At 43.4% G+C, this 26180-nt stretch overlaps 1 protein-coding gene across 5 annotated transcripts in view; it reads right to left on the bottom strand.

The window, feature by feature from the left end:
* Window positions 1-26180, bottom strand: part of asic1b (acid-sensing (proton-gated) ion channel 1b) — a 249894-nt gene that overhangs the window by 42380 nt on the left and 181334 nt on the right. Inside the window, exon 1 of one of the 5 annotated variants that reach the window (XM_052075154.1) lies at window positions 15143-15874. The exons of 2 other annotated variants lie outside the window; for them this stretch is intronic. In XM_052075154.1, the coding sequence (XP_051931114.1) occupies window positions 15143-15742 (600 nt within the window). In that variant the 5' untranslated portion in view covers window positions 15743-15874. Of the gene's footprint in view, window positions 1-15142; window positions 15875-26180 lie in introns of those variants that run through there. 2 more of the 5 variants (XM_052075153.1, XM_052075155.1) reach the window with 2 other exon arrangements.

The following is a 26180-nucleotide window of genomic DNA, read 5'->3' as shown; positions in this document are numbered from 1 at the left end:
TTGTGAGAAAGACCTCCAAAAGTGCAGCTGCAGTTGAATGCTAACATTGAAAAAATAAAAAATTATAAAAAGCTAAAAACACCAACAAAATAACCTTTTAAGATGTTAGTTCCCCGGTAATTAATGTGGAACCTTATTTTGCTCATTCTAAGCTTGTTATTTCTCTTTTGGGAATTCAGCGGAATGGCCCTGCAGGACTGACTGCAAAGTTCAAAACAACCCTAAATATATGGAGAAAAAAAATTATTATGCTCGTACTTTGTGCATGCCCTTGTTAACAAGTTTGGCGGTCGATCTCTAGAATCCCACGTTGGCCCACTTTGGGAAACCTAATGAAGTTCTTTTGCGGCATACTGTGCCTGCAATATTTGCTAACAAGCGTTAGTATTATGCATTTTTACTCACAATGAAAATCAAAATATGACTCAGTTGGCAAACCCTGTTACCAAAAGCATAATGAATAAGTGGCAATTGTGCAGTCATTTACACATTTACAATTGATCTGCCATATACTCACAGTTAAAATATCAGCATTTTCTATAATATTTATCTTGATGAGGGTCACAGGTAATTAGAGTCTGTCTCTGACAGTGCGAGAGAAGTGGGATACTCCCTGGACTGGTTGATAGGCTTGCCTCTCACCCAAAGTCAGCTGGGATAGGCTCTAGCTCACCTACAGTCTTTTAATAAAGATGAGTGCAACCGAAAATCTATGAATGGCGAATAAAGTCAGCTCAAATGAAAGTGTCTTAATTTCATCAAATTGAAGAATGTAATACTCTTTCTGGAGTAGCAATCAGATTTTTGTATCCTCGGAAATATAGTTGCTCTGTCAAATTTGGTTTAGCCCAATCACCTGGGAAACAAATTAGAGATGCAAAACAATGGAGCCACGATAAGTCAGGATTTGAATTAATCTGAAGAAGACAGCTCTTCGACGGTCCTTGATGACTTGATTTGAGAACGTGGCAAGAGCAAAGCGTAGTCATCATCTCCATTGCCCCCTAACCCATCACTTGTGTCATTCTGGGTCAAGACACAAGTTTGCAGGTTCACGATGAATTCACTACACACATACAGGAGTAAGGTAGCATAGAAGCAACTCTCCTGTCTTCAATTTCCCCGTCTATTACAATTATCCAATTTAGGATTTGGGGTAGCTGGAGTGTTCCTCAGCTGACTGCACTCTGGATAAATCAATCAATCACAGGGCACACATGACAGACAACCACTCTCACAGTCAGTGAGTGAGAAGTTAAGAGCTGAACGCATACTGCCTGAACATGAGCCAGACCAATGAACCACTACACCGCTTTGACATTGGAAACAGATAAAAGGTAAAACTACTTTTTGAAGATGCCTGAGTGAAGAGGGACCAGGAATGTGTTTTTAGGGCAATATTGCCACTAACAGTTACTTTGTGGGGAGTTATCAGTAGTTATGGTTCACATAATTTGTCTATGTAGTGGACATTTAGCTAATTCTATTACTCATGTACTGCGCAGGCCAACTTTACATGTGCCTGTAAGTTCCACTGCTGTCGTTCTTCAGCGAGGCTGAGTTTTGCTTTGACTTGTGAGCAAACATTTGAGATACGAGGGCTTTATGGTGGCAGCAACTCACTTGATCACTATGATCACTATGATCATATCCTCCTAATGGGGGATTTTAATATCCATGTGTGCTGTCCGAAAAAAACGCTGGCAAAAGACTTCTTAAGACTTATCGACTCTTTAAATTTCGTGCAGTATGTGACCAGCCCGACACATGAACAAGGACATATTTTAGACCTTGTCCTTGCTCATGGTTTTATTTGACGTAGTCTTATCGCATGCTGCTGTGAAATCTGCCCCTCCTAGTTGTAAACGCCAAATTTTTAACTCTTGCACTGCTAGTCGTTTCTCTGATGCCTTTAATAACCTTTGCGTACCCTTGTCTAACACAGAGGAACTCACCTCTTGGTTCAACCCGTCATGCCATGCCATCCTGGATTTGGTGGCTCCTTCAAAAACTGTACTCCCAAAACCTAAACCCGAGCCATGGTTTAACGACATTGTCCGCGCAGCTAGGCAGGGGTGTCACAAAGCTAAACGCAAGTGGAAAAAAGACAAATTGCATGTCTCTTATCAAATTTGGAAAGAATAACTACCTGGCATAACTACCAGCTCACAGTAAAAGAGGCCAAAAGAGAATATCTGTCGGACGTTATTCAAGCTAACAGTCACAACACACGCGCACTATTTAAAACAATAGATTCTGTACTCAAACCCCCTCTGCCTACTTGCTCGGATTCTTCACCTGAGATGTGCAACAGATTCCTTCAGTTTTTCATTGATAAGGTCTCTACAGCTAGGACTCCGGTCTCTAATACCGCATCTGACCCCTCTGTCCATGTTCCATGTTCAGCTGTTCCTAAATTCATTTGAAACTGTGTCCTTGGCGCTTTTGGAGGATGTAGTTCGCCAGACGAAGCCATCTGGCTCCCCTTGCGACTCTCTTCCCCCGCACTTCTTTCAGGTTCTCCCGAGCGTTGGCGCATCGGTCTTGGATAACATCAACAGCAGCCTCTCTTCTGGTGTAGTTCCCCATCAGTTTAAACATGCTGTGGTCCAAGATGTGCTGTCAAGTTTCAGGCCCATTTCAAAACTGCCTTTCATTTCCAAAATTCTGGAAAAAGTTGTGCACATGCAGTTGAAACTTTTCTTGGATGAACATAATATCTTGGAGGTCTTCCAGTCAGGTTTCAAGACGATGCATAGCACGGAGTCAGCCCTGTTACGCGTTTCTAATGACATCCTCCTGGCAAATGACTCTGGAGACCACGTGTGTCTAGTTTTATTGGACTTAACTGCAGCATTTGATACCGTGGATCACAGTATTCTGCTGACTCGTTTGCAGTACTTGGTGGGCATTGGCGACAGTGCTCTTGAGTGGTTTAGGTCCTATCTAGCTGACAGAACCCTTTGTGTCAGCCTTGGCTGCTCTGAGTCACGCACTGCTCTCCTGTCATGTGGTGTTCCACAGGGCTCAATTTTGGGGCCTCTGCTGTTCCCATTGGGTTCCATCTTAAGGAAACATGGTATTCCCTTCCACTGCTATGCAGATGACTGCCAGATCTATGTCCCACTGAGCAAGAAAGACGCCTTCTCATTAAGGCCACTCCTATCCTGTCTGGAAGAAATCAAAACCTGGATGGCACAAAATTTCTTGAAATTCAACAAAAAGAAGACAGAGGTGATATTGTTTGGTCCCAGTGGCCCTTGTACATTCCATCCTGGGGTCCCCTGTCTCCTTATCTTAAGTCAACAGTCTCAAAGTTGGGCCTTAAACTGGACAGTGATTTCAAACTCGATAGGCAAATTGGTGCGGTTGTTAAATCCAGCTTCTTTCACCTTAGACAGCTGGCCAAAATAAAACCTCTCCTCTCACATGAACACTTTGACACAGTAATTCATGCCTTTGTCACATCCCAGTTCGATTACTGCAATGCCCTTTACTTTGGAGTCAGCCAGTCCTCCATTAAGCGCCTTCAGCTGGTCCAGAATGCAGCTGCATTCTGAATGCCGCTGTATCATACTGACACCAGAAAGAGTCACAATGCATTAATCAGGATGCAGTGTTTAATTATTTTGATGATTTTCAATAATGAAATTATGACATGTTTTGTACGCTACATGATTATAAAATGATATTTCCCTTATTAAAAACACAAACATATGTACACTTTTTGGGGGGGTCGGAGGGGTACTTTGGGGAGGCAGAAATGGGTTACTTTCTCTGTATTCTCTCCGTTACTCCCAATAATAAAGAACTGCAACTTCGCATCCCTGAGGCCGCTTCACAGTATAAGCAAAGAAACAATTCAGAAAAAAGTAATTCCCCACCTGGAGTCTCACAACATTTGCTTGCACGACCTGAATAAATTACACATTATACTTGGGTGACCAGATTGGTTGCTCACCACTTGCAGGGTAAAATGATGGCGTACTTCTTTGGGGGAGGGAAGGGGAGAAGGGGTGGGGGAGATCAAAACTTAAAACCATATTCCACAGGGTCTCTTAATCTTAATATCGCATGACTGAACACAGAAGGGAAATCATCCATCAAAGTGAGGGAGTAGCCGAAAAGCAACCACAGAATAAATAGGATTCAGTTAGATCTACTCCAGTCAGCGGAGTGTACTGTGCAGTGGGCTAAGGCATGTTCATGGAAATAACTCCTAACTACACATTTACAGCTCAGGGAGAGGTTCCCCGACAACAAGGGTGGTGTCCCTGCACTCCAGTCCATACATCATGATGGGGGGAAAAAAAGAGGGGCCTCGATGTATCCCCCCTCGCCCCCCCCCCCCCCCCCCACACACACACACACACTCCTCCGACCCTCACCCTAACCCAACCTCCTTGGGTGGCTCGCCTCTCGAGTGCGACCAACTCTATTTCATGCAGACAGCTTGTCTCACACGCCCGGAAGTCACGCAGGCTTCATCGATTATCAATGCCCCCCCAACCCCCCCCCACCCCCCCCAAACAAAACACGGGCCCCTGCTCTGTTTATCTGTGGAACAAGCTGTTGCTGCTGCTGCCTCTTCACCCTTCGGAATGCAGCAGCAAAGCATCCTTGACACATTTAAATATTTGAAGATATGCACCAGAGGCGTTTTAGGACCAAGAGACAACCGCCAATGTATTTTGGAATAGCAGGTGTCAGTCAAACATGAGCTTGCCAAGTAAACATAGTCGTGAAATGCAATGCTTCGCAAGGTTCATATTTTACATGAGGAAAATCTCATGGTCAGTGGTGGGAAGCAACCAAGTACAAATACCTGATGAGTATACAGAAGCGCATTTTTCAGGTGAGATACGAGTGCCTTCACTAACGAGTTTTTCAAGGCACCAGCTGCCACTTGGCTGATTTTGTCCGATTATTCGATGAAACAGTCGTTAGAATCATCGATTCTATAAATGACAGGTTGGTGACAGCCTTTGCGGCAGTCTATACAATGAAGCACCACTTGCCATTTGACACCTGTGGCTCAAACCTATTTTTTTTCATTAAAACCTTTTTTTTTTAATATAATTTTTTTTCTCATCGGAATCAACTCCTATTTTGCCTGGAAAACTTATTGGAGGTTTCTCCATGTTTTTTTCCAGATTTTTTTCGTGTTTCTTTTCTTTTGTTTCCCTCCCCAATGCATTTTTAATGAGTGTCGATTAAAAATGAATTTTCAGTATTTGCAGGCTGGCCTTGCTGCTATCCCTGAGAATAGCATGGGTCCACTGTATACTACTTTTATTTTGAATGCAAATACATTTCATGTATCCATTTTGCCAAGTTCTGCATGTATTTTATTTCTTTCTTTCATTTTTTTGTTTCCAACTACTTATGTAGAGAATGAGTAGGCCAACATTTGCATCCTCTGCTCACAGCACACCTAACAAAAATGTCACAGAAAGTATATACTGTATAATGATCTTACAATAATAATACATTTTATTTGAAAGCGCTTTTCATCTCACTCAAAGACACTTTACAAGAGCATAAAAACACAGGATAAAAATGTGCATTTAAAACAAGCATACATAATTTACAAAAGTTCATTTGGATGAACAAAAGAAAAATTGGTAAAAAAGATGAAAATGTATTAAAAGCATAGCGGAACAGGTGAGTTTTTAGGGATGAGTTGAAGGATTGGAGGTCAGTACAGTTGCGGATGTGTTGTGGTAGAGCGTTCCAGAGGGTGGGGGCGGCGACAGAGAAGGCTCGGTCCCCCCAGGTTTTGAGCTTGGTCACGGGGATGGCGAGGAGGTTTGTGTTTGAGGAGCGGAGATTGCGGGAAGGAGTGTATTGGTAAAGAAGGTCGGAAAGATAGGAGGGTGCCTGATTGTGAAGGGCTTTATAGGTGAGTATGAGCAGTTTAAATTGAATACGCTGGGGAACAGGGAGCCAGTGGAGGTTTTTAAGGACGGGGGTGATGTGATCACGAGTGCGGCTGTGGGTGAGTAGGCGGGCGGTGGCATTCTGGATGTACTGTAGTTTATTGAGGAGTTTGGAGGTTGTACCATAGAGAATGCTATTGCAGTAGTCAAGGCGGGAGGTGATGAAGGCGTGGATGAGGGTTTGAGCAGCATTGAAAGAAAGTGATGGGCGGAGACGAGCAATGTTTTTGAGGTGGAAGAAAGCAGTTTTGGTGGTTTGGTTGATGTGTTGATCGAAAGAGAGGTTATTATCAAAAAGGACCCCGAGGTTGCGACAGTGAGAGGAGGGGGACAGGGTGAAGTTATCTATAGTGAGGTTAAAGTTGGTGGTTGTTTGGGTGAGGGACTGAGGACCGATTATAAGCAGTTGAGATTTAGTACAGTTAAGAGTGAGAAAGTTTGTTTGCAACCAGGATTTGACATCTGAGAGACAGTTAGACAGGGTGGAGTGGGTTGTTGGGGTAAATGATTTGGTGGATATGTACAATTGGACATCATCAGCGTAGCAGTGGAACTGGAGACCATGATGACGTATGATTTGGCCGAGGGGTAAAAGATAGAGAATGAAGAGAAGTGGACCAAGCACAGAACCCTGGGGGACACCTTGGGACAGTGGGGCAGTGTAGGAAGAGCAGTTGTTTATGTGTATGAATTGTTTCCTGTCTGTGAGATAAGAGTGTAGCCAGGTAAGGACTTTGTCTGTGATGTTTAGGGATTGTAGGCGAGAGAGTAGGATGGAATGGTTGATGGTGTCAAAGGCAGCTGTAAGGTCAAGAAGGATGAGGATGGAGAGTAGGCCGGAGTCAGAGGCGAGGAGGAGGTCATTGGTGATTTTAAGGAGGGCTGTTTCAGTGCTGTGTTGTGTGCGGAATCCAGATTGAAATTGTTCAAAAAGCTGGTTGTTGTTTAGGTAGGTTTTAATTTGAGATGTGACGGCACGTTCTATGACTTTGGACAGAAAGGGAAGGTTGGAGATGGGTCGAAAGTTGCTCATGATGTCAGGGTTGAGTCCGGGTTTTTTGATGATGGGGGTTACGGCAGCCAGTTTGAGTGAGGAGGGGACATAGGCAGAGTTGAGGGAGGAGTTGACAATGTTCATGACGAGGTGGGAGATGGTGGGAAAGCAGTGCTTGACAAAGGAAGATGGGATGGGATCCAGTGTGCAGGTGGAGGAGTTCATTGTTGAAATGATATTGGTGAGTTCGGCTATGGAGACAGGTGTGAATTCAGAGAGAGGCGAAGTAGTTGGAGTGATGGATGCTGGTAGGAAGGGAGGGGGGACAGGTGGGGTGGTGAGTGAACTGTAGAGGATGTCGATTTTGGATAGGAAGTGGGATAGGAATGAGTTGCATTTGTCAACGGTGAAAGAGGTTGAAATATTGTCGCTGGGTTTGAGGAGTTTGTTGACGGTGGAGAAGAGAGCCTTTTGGTTTTGGTTGTTGGAGTCGGTGTGTATTAGGTTGGAGTAGTAGGTGGAACGGCTGGAGTTGAGTGCGGTCTTGTATAACTGAAGGTGATCAGTGTAGGCGAGGAGATGAACAGTTAAACCAGATTTTTGTAGAGTCTTTCTAACTGGCGTTTTCGGGTTTTAAGTTTGCGGAGTTCTGGGGTGTACCAGGGGGCTGAGCGAGTGAAGGAGACAGATTTGGTTTTGATGGGGGCGAGTTGGTTAAGACAGGAGGAGAGAGTGCTGTTGTAGTAGTTGGTGAGAACAGTGGGGTCATGGGACAGTGGAGGAGGTAGTATGGACAAGTGGTTGAGGACGGAGGTAGAGAAGTCAGTTGGGGAAACGGATTTGAGGTTTCTGAATGATATGGTGCGCTTTACCTTGGGAATGGGGGTAGGGAGGTGGAGGTCCAGAGTGATAGCCAGGTGATCGGAAATGTTGAGTTTGGTGCTAGAGAGTTTTTCAATGGTGAGACCGGTAGAATAGACCAAGTCCACAGTGTGACCGTGGGTGTGGGTGGGGAAGTTGACATGTTGAGTGAAGTTAAGGCAGTCCAAAAGGTCAAGAAATTCAGAGGCATGTTTGCAGTTGGTATCGTCGATGTGGAAGTTAAAGTCGCCAAGGAGCAGAGTGAAAGGTGAGATAAGTGAAAGCTGTGTGACAAAATCTGAGAAGTCTGATAAAAATGATGGGTTGAATTTTGGGGGACGGTAAATGACAGCAATGACCATCTTGTCTCAGTTTCCCCACTAATTTACTGCCTCAGTGTATAATCTGTACCTGTTTCATTTGACACAAATCTATTATTCTGCTGTATAAATGGCAACTGGTGGATACACAGGTAAAACAGTGCCTTCTGCAATCTAGTGAAAAATCTTTTTAAATGTATCTGTCTGCCAGTATACCGTATGACACTTTCACAGATCGATGAACAAAGATTCATAATGAATAAATCCTTTTCAGACCAATTAAGTGAATTTCATCTGATGATCTCCCAGCACCTTTGTTGGGAATCACTGCTAACCAATAGAGGCATACAGTGTGCGACTTGCGGAAAGCAACTCAACATGAATCAAAAACCATCATTATGGGCAGTGTGGGTGTCTTGTGAGTGTGTGATTGTCAACACATCAATCCAGCAGTGATGGACGCCAGAGGAGGCGCCGTACGGCTGGCTTGATTTCTCCCATCAGGCTCCTAAAATGTTTTTATGTGGAAGTACCTTTGCAAAGGGACAACAGCGGTGCAACCACAGTAATGGTATAACACGAATATGAAAATGGTCGTCATAGCACATTGTACCGATTGTATATGTACAAACAGTACATACTAGAGGAAGGGTTTTCAAAGGTTTTATTCCAAGTACAGTACATCCTCAAAAAATACTTAATTCTCTAACTACCATCATCATGACCAACATTAAAATACAGAAGCACAGTAGCCATAAGTGTGTATCAAAAATGAGGCAGATCGATTCTATATTGAATATGAAATTAAGCGATGACAATATGCACAGTTTGAATATTAACACTGTTAAAGTATAGGAAAATAAAATTATTCTGTTGTATTTATTCAAATTAAATGTATTGCACATAAGTTAAATGAAATTTGTAGATGGTACAACAAATATTTCAAATTAAATAAAAAGGGTGGCGGCCCGGTAGTCCAGTGGTTAGCACGTCGGCTTCACAGTGCAGAGGTACCGGGTTCGATTCCAGCTCCGGCCTCCCTGTGTGGAGTTTGCATGTTCTCCCCGGGCCTGCGTGGGTTTTCTCCGGGTGCTCCGGTTTCCTCCCACATTCCAAACACATGCGTGGCAGGCTGATTGAACACTCTAAATTGTCCCTAGGTGTGAGTGTGAGCGTGGATGGTTGTTCGTCTCTGTGTGCCAAGCGATTGGCTGGCAACCAATTCAGGGTGTCCCCCGCCTACTGCCCGGAGACGGCTGGGATGGGCTCCAGCACCCCCCGCGACCCTAGTGAGGATCAAGCGGTACGGAAGATGAATGAATAAAAAGGTTTTGCACTGTTCACTGTGTGAGAATGAAAAAAGGTTTACGATATTGTAACATTATACACTTTCATATATAACTATTTCAATTATTACTATTGCAGGAAAAGTGGTTCAGATTGCGTGACTGTGTCTGTGTCTTATGTCAAGTCAAGTCAAGTTAAGTCAACTGTATTTATAGAGCACTTTCAAACAGCCATCGCTGCATACAAAGTGCTGTACATGGAGCAATTTAACGTATACAATATACAGTAAAACAAATCGTAATAAAGAGGGTAAAAAGCACCAAACAGTAAAACCAAGAACATATCTAAGTCATGCTGAGTCGAATGCCAAAGAATACAAGTGAGTTTTGAGGAGGGTTTTGAAGATGGGCAGCGAGGAGGCTTGCCGAATGTTCAGTGGGAGGTCATTCCAGAGAGAGGGACCAGCAACAGAAAAGGCTCGATCCCCTCTGAGCCTCAGTTTGGTTCTTGGTACTTCTAATAATGTCTGGTCCACAGACCTGAGGCGTCGGGCAGGTGTGTAGGGGCGGATGAGCTCAGAGAGGTAAGGTGGCGCGAGATTATTCAGAGATTTGAAAACAAAGAGGAGGATCTTGAAAATAACTCTAAAATGAATGGGGAGCCAGTGAAGGGATGCCAGAGTAGGAGTTATGTGCTCCCTCTTACGAGTACCAGTCAAGAGGCGAGCAGTTGTGTTGAATTAATTTGTCATTTTATGTAAACTTTTCTTTTGATGGCCGTGCGGGCACCCGCAGCGGCTCCCCTTGTTGTCTGGTTGAGAGGGAAGAAATTTCATCTGTGGTGTATGTTGCACATGCAGCTCATTTGACAATAAAGTTTTACTTGACTTGATTATGCACAGTTTGAACCTTTAATTTAGTCCCCCCCTCCATGGGAGTGTTTGTTCTTGATCAGTTCACATAGCACCCAACACCTTGTATGTCAGATACCCTTGAGCAAAAAGTAACATTTGCATTGATTGGCAAGCATGTTACTGTTGTTAAAGTAATGCTAAAGTTCAAATTAAATTTTACTCTGTCAAGTATCATAGCAAATGAATCAGCACACAAAATCGTATTGCCAAAGGAATACTAAGGTTGAGCTGGATGAATGTATACGACCATTCTTTTCTTGAAAACAACAAAAGATGTTGTTTCATATATATATATATATATATATATATATATATATTCATTCATTCATTCATTCATTCATTCATCTTCCGAGCCGCTTGATCCTCACTAGGGTCGCGTGGGTTCTGTAGCCTATCGCAGCCGTCTTCGGGCAGTAGGCGGGGGACACCCTGAATCGGTTGCCAGCCAATCGAAGTGCACACAGAAACGAACAACCATTCGCAGTCACACTCACACCTAGGGACAATTTAGAGTGTTCTATCAGCCTGCCACGCATATTTTCGGAACGTGGGAGGAAACCGGAGCACCCGGAGAAAACCCACGCAGGCCCGGGGAGAACATGCAAACTCCACACAGGGAGGCCGGAGCTGGAATCGAACCCGGTACCTCTGCACTGCGAAGCCGACGTGTATCTATCTATCTATCTATCTATCTATCTATCTATCTATCTATCTATCTATATATATATATATATATATCTATATATATATATATATATATATATATATATATATATATATATATATATATATATATATATATATATATATATATATATAACCAGCTCAGTTGGTAAGGCATCGGTTTGGCATACGGGAGACGGTGGTTCGAATCCCGCTTGGGGCAAAAAAAATGAGCACATAACACCATCCAGTGTGGGTCCTTGGGCAAGATCCTTCATGCTAATGCCTACCTCATACAATGATGAGAGACAATAAAACGAATGACATGCCGGCTCAGACGTCGCCCGGCCAAACAAGGTCTGCGTCAGGTGCTGGGGAACCAGAGCACCTTGATGAAAAATGGGCTACTGGAACAAAGCGGAGATCGGCGAGATGCGATAACATGGCTCTGTTGGAATGCTACTACTCAAGCAACCCTAGTCAGAGGGGTTACATGCAGAGAATGTGGGCTAAATGGTTACTTCGAAACCCACAGTCACGGTTGACCACGAAACAACTAGTAGCTCAGTGTTCCAACATCCACAAACGGCAACTGCTGTCACAACTTGAGATTGATGAGGTACAACGCAGGTTCCATGGTGAAGGGCCCCAGGCTGCCAGATCAGATGAGGAGGTCATACAAGAGATTGGGAGGCAAGCCCCAATGAATGCAGATGATGAGATTGGGTGGCCAGCCCCAATGAATGAAATGCTGAGCGAGGCAGCAACTGACCTGAAAGCTAAGATCATGGCGAGAATGAAAGCTGGGCAACCTAGAAACCGATTACAACGGCTATGTGAAGTACCATCTGAAAGTCTCATAGAAAGTGTGAATGCAGCACTGAGGACGATCCCTACCGTAACGATCACAGAAACCAATGAGCTGATATACGCTTCAGCATCAGTGATCCTGGAGACTCTGGGCTATAAGAGCAACCATGGAAGCCATGAGACTCACCCAGAATGGCTAACCGAAGGGCGAACGATCCTGATCATGAAGGATCCCTCGAAGGGTGCAGCCCCATCCAACTATCGGCCAATAACCTGTCTCTCCACAACATGGAAGCTCATGTCAGGCATCATTGCGGCAAAGATAAGTGGACACATGGATCAATACATGAACGAAGCACAGAAGGGCATTGGTAGAGATACCAGAGGAGCCAAACATCAGCTCCTGGTTGACGGAACAGTCGCACAAGACTGCAGGTCCCGACTGTACGTACGTCGTACTGTACCTACTGTACGTACGTCGTACTGTACAGTACGTTCAGACGTACTGTACTTGTGCACAGCTTGGATTGATTACAAGAAAGCCTATGACTCGATGCCACATACATGGATCACTGAATGCTTGGAGTTGTATAAGGTGAACAGGACCCTAAGAGCCTTCATTGCGAACTCGATGAGGATGTGGAAAACCACACTTGAAGCCAATGGCAAGTCACTTACCCAAGTGTCCATCAAATGTGGCATATACCAAGGTGATGCACTCTCCCCACTGCTGTTCTGCATAGGACTGAACCCCCTAAGCCAAGTAATCACCAAGACAGGCTATGGATACCGCCTCAGAAATGGAGCTACAATCAGTCACCTCCTCTACATGTATGGAAAAAAGCTGTATGCTAAGAGCGAAAGGGACATAGATTCCCTGATCCACACAACCAGGATCTCCAGCAGCAACATCGGGATGTCATTCGGGCTTGAGAAATGTAGTCGGATGGTGACTGAGAGAGGAAAGGTAGTCCGCACTGAAGGGCTCTCACTCCCTGAAGGAACAATAGCAGACATTGAGGACAGCTACAAGTACCTTGGTATACCACAAGCCAATGGCAACCTCGAACTGGCAACAAGGAAAGCGGCTACGGCGAAATACCTCCAGCGAGTGAGGCAAGTCCTAAGAAGCCAGCTCAATGGCAAGAATAAGACCCGGGCAATAAACAGCTATGCCCTGCCAGTGATCAGATACCCTGCAGGAATAATAAGGTGGCCAAAGGAAGAGATTCAGACCACGGATGTTAAGACCCGAAAGCTCCTAACCATGCATGGAGGGTTCCATCCCAAATCCAGCACCCTGAGACAGTACGCAAGCCGAAAGGAAGGAGGCCGGGGACTAGTGAGTGTGAGAGCCACTGTCCAGGATGAAACACCCAAGCTCCATGAATACATCAAGGAGAAGGCTCCAACGGATGACGTACTCAGAGAATGTCTCAGACAATGGGGAACAGAAGATGAGGTGCTGGAAGAGGGACCATCATGGGAGGACAAGCCCCTACACGGGATGTACCACCGGACCATAACTGAAGTGGCCGATCTCAAGAAGTCCTATCAGTGGCTACAGAGGGCTCGCCTGAAGGACAGCACAGAAGCACTCATCCTGGCTGCTCAGGAGCAGGCCTTGAGCACCAGAGCCATCGAGGCCCAGATATACCACACCAGACAAGACCCAAGGTGTAGGTTGTGCAAAGAGGCACCTGAGACGATCCAACACATAACTGCAGGGTGTAAGATGCTGGCAGGGAAAGCCTACATGGAACGCCATAACCAGGTGGCTGGCATAGTCTACCGAAACATCTGTGCGGAGTATGGACTGGAAACCCCAAGGTCAAAATGGGAAAAACCTCCGAAGGTGGTGGAGAATGACAGAGCGAAGATCCTGTGGGACTTCCAGATCCAGACTGACAAGATGGTAATGGCGAACCAACCAGATATCGTGATCATAGATAAAGGGCAGAGGAAAGCCGTTGTAGTGGATGTAGCGGTCCCAAGTGATGGAAACATCAGGAAGAAGGAACATGAGAAACTCGAGAAATACCAAGGGCTCAGAGAGGAGCTGGAGAGAGCCTGGAAGGTAAAGGTGACAGTCGTGCCTGTGGTGGTCGGAGCACTCAGGGCAGTGACCCCCAAACTAGATGAGTGGTTGCAACAGATCCCGGGAACAACATCGGACATCTCAGTCCAGAAATGTGCAGTGCTGGGAACAGCAAGGATACTGCGCAGAACCCTCAAGCTTCCTGGCCTCTGGTAGAGGACCCGAGCTGAATGAGGGACGGACACCACCCGAGGGGTGAGATGAGGATTTTTTTTTTTTTAATACACACACACACACACACACACACAAGTACCTCGGCATACCACAAGCCAATGGCAACCTCGAACTGGCAACAAGGAAAGCGGCTACGGCCAAATACCTCCAGCGAGTGAGGCAAGTCCTAAGAAGCCAGCTCAATGGCAAGAATAAGACCTGGGCAATAAATATATATATATATATATATATATATATATATATATATATATATATATATATAGGATGGCCTCTGCCTATGTGCGCTATGGCTTGTAAATGTAGGGGAAAGATGGTTTAGAATTAAGACAACAAAGACAGGTGACATTAGCCATGTACAGTATTCCGATTGGAATTTATTTGAAGAGCCAACCGAAATGAAAATGCTGCATGTAAATAACCTTGATCCGAATAAAAAGGTTGAAAGGGGGTGGTATATAGTTCAGTATTCCTTTTGCCAATCCGAACGGGCGTCATGGAAACAATTAAATCACAATAGTCCAGTCTGCGCATGTGCTGTCTTGACTAAGTGCGTAGTGACGTCATCATATAGGCAGACTGAAGTGGCAGCATTTTACCAAAGCTTGTCTGCGATGTGAGAACTTGTTTTAAAGTACTTGTAAGTTGTTTTCATCAAGGCGTTGTTTTGATAAAAGTGTTAAAACGATCACAACCAATAGGATAAAAGACTAAATAACGCCGTCTTGATAAATCACGTCATGTTGACATCAATCTCCGCGTGTCACACGGCTGATCTGATCAACTGAGCGGAGCACGTAAACGATGGATAGGAAAGGGGAAAAGATGACGTCAAATGTAAATAGACCAGAAATCTTCATAAGGAATGATCATCCTAAGAAAAAAAAGCCTCCATATAAACCTGGCTACTGAGATATGACGAGTCCAGAAAAGTGGTCGGTAATACGAGGATGACAGAAAGACAATCTAGACAGCACTACATCAACAGCATACTCAGTCTACTCAGCAACCTGTTGCTGTTGGTTTTTTAAAAAAGTGAAAGAGATAGCGAAGATGGCCGGGAGGAGACTTTGTGGTCACACTCACTGTGCTAAAATTGCGCGGGCCGCACATCTCTCCCTGGTAGCGACAGTACAAGAGCATCTCCTCCAGCTGGTGTCCCAGCCGGTCCAGCAGCTGCCTCATGGACGGCTGCGACTCCCGAGGCGGAGGTAGAAAGTGGTTGAAGTCCAGAATGCGAGAGAGTGGCGACCAGGGCGGCTCGGTACGCTGCGATGGTGCAGCCAAAGCTTCCTTGGCCTCGGGGGACACCTGCCAATTCCTCCCCAGGAGTCCCAGCCACCTCCCGGCGCTGAAGATGTCCGTTTTCTTCATGCGCCTGGGCAGGAGCAGGTTCTGATTGCAGATGGTGACGGCGGGGAAAACGAGCCGCTTTGCGTACACCATGTGCGCCTTGGTGTACACGGGCGACGAGAGGAGGTAGCGCACGCGGTTGGACGACCAGGCGAGCAGCAGAGCGACGGCCGCCAGGAACGCCAGCAGCCAGGCCACCCGGCGCGGGTACGAGCCACCGCCGAAGACGTGCCTCAGGCCGTGCAGAGTGGTGTGTTTGACGAAAAGCTTGCCCACTTCGGCCAGGGAGCCCTGAGCCTTCGCTTTGGAGGCGGATGAGTCGCACTGGCACATTTTTCTTTTTTTAGTGGGGTACGTGGAAGTCAAAAACGCTGGGCCAGATATGGTCAGTGCGGTCGTGCGCAACCAGGGCTCGAATGCGCGCCCTCGGATGGCTACGAGTTAGACAGTGATAATGCAGAGCAACACGAGAGAGAGAGCGCGCGTGAGAGAGAGAGAGGCCGAGCGAGGGAGGTGGGGGGGGGGGGCGCTGCAGCTTGTGCAGAGTACGCCTTGTATTTTGAGCTTCCCACCTACACGTTAGGGGTTTTTAATAGAAACAGGCAGCATGTTCACACCACGAATATGTATAACAAAAACAACCCCCCCTCCCACATGTAAATTACACGAATCGCGCACATAGTCACAGTTCACCATTTATAAGTTCACCTTTTTTTTTCTTTCTCTGGGAACTCTCCCGAGATGTTAGCTGAAAACTCACCTATTCACAGTGTTTTGGTGCTCTTTCCAGAACACACAACACAAGATGGGGCCAAAGCACTTGTTAAGAGGCAAATAAGGTGCTACTTGACTTTCTCTTGTTTTGCAAGTGACAAGCCCTTGCTTATTATTGAGGGAATTTAATGGGATACATATCCAAAAACCATTTGGTTTTCACGTGGTGCTATATACAGTATAACTACTCGATAATTAATGCTTCTTTTATATCAAATAGTTACTGCACTACTCTTTTCTTTGTTGCAATTTCCAACCATACTGTCTGGAAGTCCTGTGGCCCCCTGCTGCCCTCTTTTTTGAAAGAGAAGATTATCCATGGTGAAATCGTTGTGTGTGTCTGATGTGGTCATAGAGTAAGCTAGACCATTTAAGAACATTAAAAACACACATGGCAATATATTTCCTTGTCCTGTACTAGGCTGCTTATTAAAAAAAAAAACATGTGCACCTTCACTTTAGTCAAGGCCATACTTTTACATTCATGAAAAAAGAATGATGCAACAATGTTCAATATTTATATACTTTATGTGTGGCTTTTTTGACCAGATCAAATGTCTCAGGGAAGTTCAAGGTTCTACATACCGGCTCTGGACTGCCGTGGTCCCCAATATTGAGCACATAATACATTGGTTCAAACTAAGCAGAGAATAAAAAATTTTTTTTTTTAAAATCTGAATAAGAATAAGAAAAAAAAACATTTCAACAAGAGTATTCCTGATTCGAAGCATCCACGCAGGAAGACTCTTGACATTTGTCACAAGCCCCTTGAGAGAGAATAATGAAATTAAAAATGATACATTACAGGTCTTGTCTGATTGTCTGCCTCCTTATCTTTGTTGCATTTTTACCACTACACCACATCCAGATGTGCAAATAGCATGCTGCATTTTCTCGGTTACATTTACTTCAGTAACATTTTAGATAAATTGTCACAGTAGTTTTCAAGCACCATACTTTTTTCTTGAATGTTTGTGAAGAAGAGACTCCAGCCTTGAATGTTGTGAAATGATTTTGTTTCACCAATCCAATGTAACCACTAGTACTGACTCATTTTCCAGTCCAACGAATCCTGGGCAGACTTATCACTGCAAACAAAGTCTCCAGAAGCAAAATTGTCAAAGTGACTCGTGGCAGAAACAACAGCATGTGTCTCACAGTCAGAAGTGGCAGAACCCCTCACAATGTTAACTTTCGACTTCCAAGAACAACAGCTCTGTCATCTGTGTTTACCCTTAAAAAAAGCAGATTTCAGTCTACAAGAACTCCGCTATCAAGTTGTACCTTCACATTGTTATGAATTTATATTTTATAATTAAAAAAATAATGTTAAAGATGCCTAAAATGAACAGATTATTCTTGAAAAAAATACACTTATTCTTACAGAAAGGACTTCATTGCTTTTTGTGAGAGACTCCTCATGCAGGGATGTCAAATCAATTGGATATGTCACATTCATATCAGGGGTTTTAATTGGATCAAAGCTAAGGTATGAAGGAGTTATTGGATCACAGTTATGGGTTTTTTTTTGGTGTGCCTGTCACTATGTGTACAAGATTTATTGTAAATTAGTTCGATACAGCTCACACCCCCAATTTAAGAAGTAAATCACCACCAATTACCTGTTGCCCATAATCGCACCTGTGGAAAGTCCCCAAAAGCCTTCAGAAGGTTCTTTGGGGACTGCATTAGTGCAGCCGCACACTGAGCGACGCGATCAAATATGATTGAATTGAACAATCGCTAACGAATTACAGTCTGCCGCACATACTGTATGACGCACTGCAATGGAAAGCCTTCGAACCCTGGTGTTTTCTAATGTTACATTTTACACTAATCGCTGGAACGCGTCATTGCAGAAGGACCCTCATGAGCCATGCAGTAAGGCTCCGTTGCATAATAATGTCTATAATAATAATAATATAACTTAAACTGGTGTCTGGAAACTTAAGTAAGGTGGCCTTTTTTGATTTTGTGAAGGGTTGTCACTATGAAAGCATGAGGATTCCACTCGACAGCGCCAATATCTAGCTAATTATTGTAAAACATGCACAATATAATCTGTATGGTTGAGGCTCATTAGCAGCGGTCGGATCTTGCTTTGGATCTGCATTTTTGCTGTGATAAATCATGTGATCCATCCATCCATCCATTTTCTAATCCGATTATCTTCACAAGGGTCGCGGGGGGTGCTGGAGGCTATCCCAGCCGTCTTCGGGCAGTAGGCGGAGGACACCCTGAACTTGTTGCCAACCAATCACAGGGCACACATACATGAATAACCATCCGACCTCACTCACATCTTTGGACAATTTAGAGTGTTCCATTAACCTCCCATGCATGTTTTTGGAATGTGAGAGGAAACGGGAGCACCCGGGGAAAACCCACACAGGCATGGGAGAACATGCAAACTCCACACAGGAATGCCGGATCGGGAATTGAACCCTGCACCACAGTGAGGCCGGTAGGCTAAGCACTCGACCACTGTGCTGCCCATGTGAAAACATAATCTTTTTGTTACATTCACCTGTAACTTAAAATTTGAATTGCAACAAAACTAGTTTGAGAAAACCCCAAACTTGTGACAGCCCGTCGTGTTGGTGGGTGTGCTTCTAAATGAGACTTTTGTGTATTCAAATCCATTGCCTTTCCTGACTGATTGATGAAAGTAAAAAAGGTCACGATGCTGCCAATGGACAAATGCAAATGAAAGTGCAAAAGAGCAGCCAAACCCTGATGGTTAAACCCTTCTTGATTGGCTCTTGACGAAGGCGGACACTTTTGCTTTCTGCTCCTGTCCCCCACCCCACCCCCACCCCGAACTGTTGTAACTGTCATATGCTTGTGCAGGAGTTTTTTGCCTCACTCAAATTATCCTCAAAATTAGGGTAGTTCGAGCGTGTTTTTTTTTCTCCCCCCCCTCCCTTGTGGTTTCTTTCTGAAAGTCAGAAAGTTGAGTGAACGCTGGCGCGTTTTGGATGCCGCTGCTCAACCCGTATTGTTTTGTGTTTTTTGTCATTGTAAAGTATCCTTGGGTGTCTTGAAAGGCGCTTATAAAAATGTATTATTATTATTATTATTATTATTATTATTATTATTATTATTATTATTATTATTATTATTATTATTATTATTATTATTATTATTAAACTTTTCGCATGAATACAGCACTGATGACAAGTTTCATCATTGGTGGTCGGAGGCGTCGGCTGGAACGTATCAGGATAAGACTCCTGATCAAATATGATAGGCAGCACTTAAATTATGCAAATTTAATTTCCAATTAGAAGCATATTGTTCACTTTGAAGTACTGCTATTAAAAAGGTTCAGATTCTTCCCATTAAGAGGGCAACGAGTTTTGAGTCGGATTCAACGGCAGCCAGCTATGCTTCCGGGGAAATTGGCGAGCGTTCAGGGAAGCCAACATGGGCCCCAGAGTGAAAATTGAAGTTTGGAGGGGAGGAAAGCAATTAAAGGCAGGCCGCAGTCGTTCAAAGGGCAGGATAATAAGGCTTGAACGAAAGGCAGCTCATATTGAATTAACACAGAAATTGACATTTTGAAGCCGGGGAGTGAGCAATGGTTCAAAGAGCCAGCAGTAGCAGTTTTAGGATGTATATGTGTTATGTTAGACTTTTGGAAGCAGTTGGTGACGGTTTCAAATAAAGACAACAAGAGTTTGAGGAAGAAAATTGAGGTTTCAAGGGTGGTTCGTGAGGTTTCAGGGTGAGACAGTCACAGGCTATCCTTGAACAGACAAGCTCCACTAAAGTTTAAGGGGCAAGATCTGAGGGGTCAAAGAATGGTCGCTAAGAGTAGAGGATGGAAATTGAGTTTTTGAGAGCTGACAGCAAAGGTTCAAGGGCAGTCAATACTTCATGGGCTACTTTGAGGGGCTTCATAGAAAGGCCTAAAGTGATGTTTCGAACCCAATCACTGATGGTTCGAGCAATGACTTTGAGGGTTTGAGGGCAGGCAATGAGATTCCCATGAAGAGAGCAAGGGCAAAATTTGAATATTTGAGGGCATGGAGTGAGGGTTCCTGCACAATATCTATTGTTAAAGGGTATATACAATCAGAGTTCAAGGGCAGGGAGGGGTTCAAGGAAAATCAGCTTGGGCTTGAGAATGGAAATTGAGGTCTTGAGGGCTGGCAGTGATCATTCAAGTTTGAAAGCGTGAGAAAGGAAAAGGTTTGAAGGTGTAAATTGCTGTTATAAAAGCAAAAGTCAAAAGTTTTGGAAAGCAGTCAACAATGGTCCAAAGGACGGAGTGAGAGTTCAAGGTAAGGTCGCAAGGTCAGTTTGCAGGGTTGAGGGTACAAGTTGACATGCCAAGGGCAGATTTTGAAGTTTTGATGGTAGCCAGTCACAATGGAAGTGTAGCCTCAGTCAAGGGAATCAGGCACAAGTTGGAGTGTGTAAACTAAAATCTCGAAAAACAAAAGTAGAACTTTCGAGGGCCGCTTGTGATGGCTCAAAGTAAAGTAGCAAAGACCAGTGTGGGCAGGCAGCAATAGTTCGGGGACAGACAGTGAAAGTTCAAGGGAGGCTACCAAAGGCTCTGCTCAAATATGAGTGTATAATATGGTCATTTGCTGTTTCAAGCGTAGAAATGTGAATTCAGAACATTTGTCTGGCAGGATCGGTTAAAGGCAAAAGGAACACAAATTGGATGGTAGTTTGTGAGGGTTCAAGGGTAGAAATGGATGGTCCGAAGACAGGCAACAATAGTTCAAGGGCAGGTGGAAAGGCTTGAATACAAAGATGGACATTTTGAGGCAGCAGCGAAGCTTCGAGGGCAGCCAGCAATGGCTCAAAGGCAGGCAGCTGGCGCAGCAGAGAATCTGCAGGAGGCTGTGAAACCACCACTCTCTTTCTCGGGGGGGCTTTTGCTAAGTGGTGCTTCATGCTTGGACGCTCATCATCTAAAATGTGTTAAAACCCCAAACAGAAGCTGGGCACCGTGCAGCCTACCGACTCCTGACCCCTGTCATGCACCCCCCCAACAACTTATGTTCATCCTTATATCCTAAGCTGTCAAGTGTTGCGTGACTGTGGGGAAAAGTGGTGCAAAAAATGTTTGCCAGCTGGAAAAGAAGTTTTGAGGAGATAACTGGGGGCTTCTTGAATATACAAACATCACGCAGAATTCTACGGATTAAGAGGCACTTTTCCGGAACGCTGCCGAAAGAGGATGTCAGTGGTGCTCGTTAAGATATTCTTTTTGTCTTTACGCGGGCAGGCTGGCACCTGCCTTGTCTTCAGGGGCTCGGCTGGCAGATGTCTTTTAGTGTCGGTTTGACACATCTCAGCGCTGAAATCGGCCAACGGACATTATGACTGCGAAAACGACTCCATAGAATTGAACAGGACCATCACATCAGCAAAAGAAAAGATACTAGCTGGAACAAAGGCTTTAACGTACATTGAGAATGTGTGTATCTTTTTTTTTCTTCCAAAAAGGAAATGTCTTATGGCCAGAGGGAATGTTCCTCCTATATTCCAAAAATATTCGTGTTTCTAATGTAATGTAAAAATCATTTTGATTGTCACTCACACATTAATCACATTTCTTGAGACGATGACTTGTGAGTTTATTATGGTACAAGAATAGTCATTCAGATTAGAAAAAAACATGAACATGTCACTGTGTGTCATGGATCAATTTAATGAGGTTCACGTTTTCAATTTAATTACTGAAATAAATTACATTTTCCACCATATTCAAACTTAATGAAATGCACCCGTATTTCCACTTCCATCATCATCATTTGTAAATACAGTATTTGTACAATTGGCAGGCCATACAGTACGCATCCTAAATTTTCCGTTTAAAATGTGCCTTATTTCTACATTTGTTAACTGCAAGTTAATTTTTCCGTTCCTTGTCTAATGAGTTCGTCCTTCGCTTGGAGTGTACGTGACACTAACCAGTGATCAGCTGCTCGCTGGCAGTTTAATTTCATGTTTCCGAGTTCACACAGGATTCAGCTGATTACTGTGTAAGCCTTAATGTCCCTTTGGAGGACAATTAAGTCCTGTGCTTGTTTTATTGCACTGGGATGTCAATGGGAAATGGTAGCTTGACAGGGTTGGACAAAAAGGTGCTCCATATCCAGTGACGCAAGATGGAAATATATTCTGTCCTTCTCTAATTGAAAGTGATGATGAATAAAATGTCAGTCTTATTATTTACCTGCCTGGTGGATTTATAGCTGAGTTCACCAGGGGAAAAGGAATACTTTTGACATTTGAGCTCTTTAGCTTGCTCATCAGCAGAGGCTTTATTTGAAAGATGAGCTCATCTTTCCGGTTGAAGGTCTAATGAGGGGATGAAAAAAAATACACAAAATAACAGAATATACAGCTGCAGGAATGAGACAGTTTCTTCGAAAAATCCATTCTCAAGGCAAAACACTGATGTTTATCCGAGGACCTTGTGGCACCATACATATGGTCAATTGATACCAAATTAAAAGCCAGTTGAAAAATACACAAACACGTCAAGAGATGTAAGGAAACATTGCTTCTTTGAAGCCAATGATTAAATTTCCAGCAAATGCAAATCAAAATAGGAAAGAAAATAAAAGAATTCCATTAAGAGAGAAATGTTTCCATCATGACTTTTGGGGTGAAATAGCCTATTATATCCAAACACACCAAAGGGCTTTAGTGCCGTATCTGTGTTGGAACTTTAAAGAACCGGCTAAGAAAGCAGAGTAGCGTACTCTAAAGAACTCTTTAAAAGTGAAGCATTGTGATCACAATGATTTTTTAACATTTTATGAGGGACCACACAAATGATAAGAAAGCTGCAGATGAAAAAAAAGATTGCTTGATATTTATGTCCACCTGCAAGAATGAAGAAGACCTTTGCTACCCTCCACCTCATATGATTTTTTATTTTTTTTATTTTTAGCTCAAATGAATTTGACAGCCATGTTTGTGGTCAGAGCTGCCTTGCGGCCGCCCCTCAACGGCTGTTTTTCTTTTTGTCGACGGTGGGAGGGTGTTGACAACACTTCTATTTGTTGTGTCATGTTTACGTAGAGTACATTTACACTTGACATGAACTTTAAATCTCGGAATGTGTCGACCCATCTTTTGGGACACACGCGATTGGTGTTCTGGCTCCATCCATATGGTGAGTGGATGCAATGTGCAGTTAATCAAAGTGTCACATCAAGTCTGGACCGCTGTTGTACCAGGCAGGCTGACACCACGTCACATTCACTTTTAATCCTCGGTTGGTCTTCTTAACTCGATTGTAAATGGTGTTAGGCACTCCCAAACAATCTCCTTGATCAATGATTGAATATATTCCGACAGTTCTGTCAGTAATTAAACATTCATGGCCTTATTTAAAGCAAAGGGGGGAAAAAAGCAGGGAGGCGGCACAGACTGGGGATTCGAGATAAGCTTTTGAATATATATAATGAAATGCACGAGACGTAGATAGCAAAAGCCTGCAGAAACATGACACATGAAAGCATTCAAGTGACAGTCACTGGTAGCGACTTCGGCAGCCTGGGGAAGCTCACCCCTGCTCATGTCAAAACTGCACAAAACTATAAAACCAAGTATCCTCCAATTTCATGGATCAGAATTATCTTTCTTCACAAAGTCATTGAACTGTATGAATTGAGTATATACTCTGATAACAGTGTTTATTCACCAAACTACAGAGGGTTCAGTGATTTATGATGCAGTTCTGATCCTATGGTAGCAGTATAACTCAAATGTGAAAATACGTTGGAATGCAGTGTAGTTTATCATTAACACAATTGTACCGTCATAAATATATACATAATGATAATAATAATATACATATTTGAAATAAATCACTTCTACGCCAGAAATCTAAAACAATCAAATGAGAAATTGTAAATAACAGAAACAAATTGTGTTACATCACCACCTAGTCTTACAACACCCACAAAACTAGATCACTTCACGCCGTATGTAACCTCGAAATGTCCATTGTCGCTACCATTTGTTGATTCTTTGTAAAACAGCACTGATTGTTTGATACCGTGTCACTTTGGGCTCTTGTGTAACCATCGTGAAAACCACAGAGCCCGTCTAGGTGCAAAAAAACCCCCAAACAAACAAGCAACTGCCCATTCACAGGATACTCAACATGTTTCTGCACATTTTGTCAAACTATTTGCTGAAAAGTTTACCTATTTATCAACATATTTTCTTGTCACTATGAAAATGCACTAAGATGGGCAGCCAAATGGCACATTTCATCTAATTTGTCCTTTGCTCAACGGTGACATACAGACCACATGTCCTTGCACTTGTGGTGCTTTTATCCAAAATCAAATAATCTATCAACCGTTTATTGTTCATGTTACTGTTACAAGATCAATTTGAAAAAGAGGAACGCACAAATTTGGCGTTCAAGGAAATCTACATCGGCCAAAGGAAACAGCCCTGAGGAACACTGGTATTAAAGTACCGGTACACAAAAAAGTGTCAAATTAATCAAAATGGAGGATTACTTTTTAATGGCAGACAATTTCTGATTGTATCTCCTGAAAATGGGCAAGTGTACCATCGATACATCCATCTTCACTAGGGTCAGTGATCTGCTGGAGCCTATCCCACATACACACTCAGCCATGTGCCTACGACCGAGTCACAGCCGTCAATTAGTTTCAAGCAGGCCCGGAGTGACTAATTTGGACAATGTGGCGAGTAGGAAGTGCAGTGTTAGCTCCCTTAATCTTGTTGGTTACTAGTGTTAGCTAAATATGCCTTATTACGTATAAAATGTATTAGCCCATATTTTGCTACAGGCTCCTTTTTGGCCTTTGCCATTTCAACTATTTCTGGTCTCATACTTGTTCAAATAAAAAGTGATTGTGATCTCAGAAGCACATAAATTTAAATTTTTTAAACATCAAATGCTATACGAATATTGTTGGACTGAATGGTAAACTATGCTTAGATTGATACACCTTTAAGGATAAGTTTGTACATCTTCATTGAAATGTTGTGAATTAAAGTGTACATGATGTGAGCCTTGAAACTCCAGGGGCCTCAATCATTAAGCATGCAGACGCATGCAAGTGTGTGTCAAGAGTGCGCAAGAGGGTAAGTATGAGATTTATCAATTTGGCCTTGTGCTTGAGGATGTGCGTAAATTTATGCAGAGCTCGGACCATCCGTACAGACAAAACCTTGTGAAACGACAGATGGACCAGCTTTTCATACATCACCAACAAGCCAAAATGAAACAAGGTGTTCCCAAACATAGTTAGAACGATTGATTGATTACTGATACATTTATTGAAAGAAGCATCTGACAACAAATTCCAATCCCTGAACAGGAAATGATTAAATTCAATCAATGCATAAATAATCTGCCATCTACATGGTCTAGAGCAGGGGTGTCAAACTCATTTCACATTGTGGGCCACATATGGCCTCGCTAGATGTAAATTGGCCCGGACCGTTAAAATGATACCATACTGTACTCTGCTATAAATAAGCAAAATAATGTCTTTCTGTTGTTAGAACATTCGGAAAATGTTGAAATTTAATAAACTGATCTTTTACAAAACATTTCATGAAGCTTCTTAGATTTCCTTAGACAGATGTGCAATTTACTTTTATCATTCACATGATAATGTAACTGACCCCACTGATTGTACAAAGGCACAGAACTTGAACAAGTAAAAAAATATAGTAATGCCCTTTAAGATTAAACGAGAGAATTTTTAAACCATTTACACACGCATATAAAATCTAAATGTAATCCCTGCCTACACTGAGGCTGCTGTTGTCTTCTTCTCCGATCAAAACAATGTTGTCTTTTACTCCGATCAAAACAGTGTTTTCCCCCCTAGTGGATACTCCATAAATTGCACCTTATTAAAAATATTAATTGTCTTTGATGCATTTTTTTTCACTTTTAAATTATCCTGCGGGCCAGATCGAACCTCTTTGCGGGCCGGATTCGGGCCGAATGTTTGACACATCTGGT

Source organism: Hippocampus zosterae, chromosome 9, assembly GCF_025434085.1.
Source record: "Hippocampus zosterae strain Florida chromosome 9, ASM2543408v3, whole genome shotgun sequence".
NCBI lineage: Eukaryota > Metazoa > Chordata > Actinopteri > Syngnathiformes > Syngnathidae > Hippocampus > Hippocampus zosterae.
Note: the sequence above shows the minus strand (reverse complement) of the source record. Positions and strands in the feature narration are given on the sequence as shown.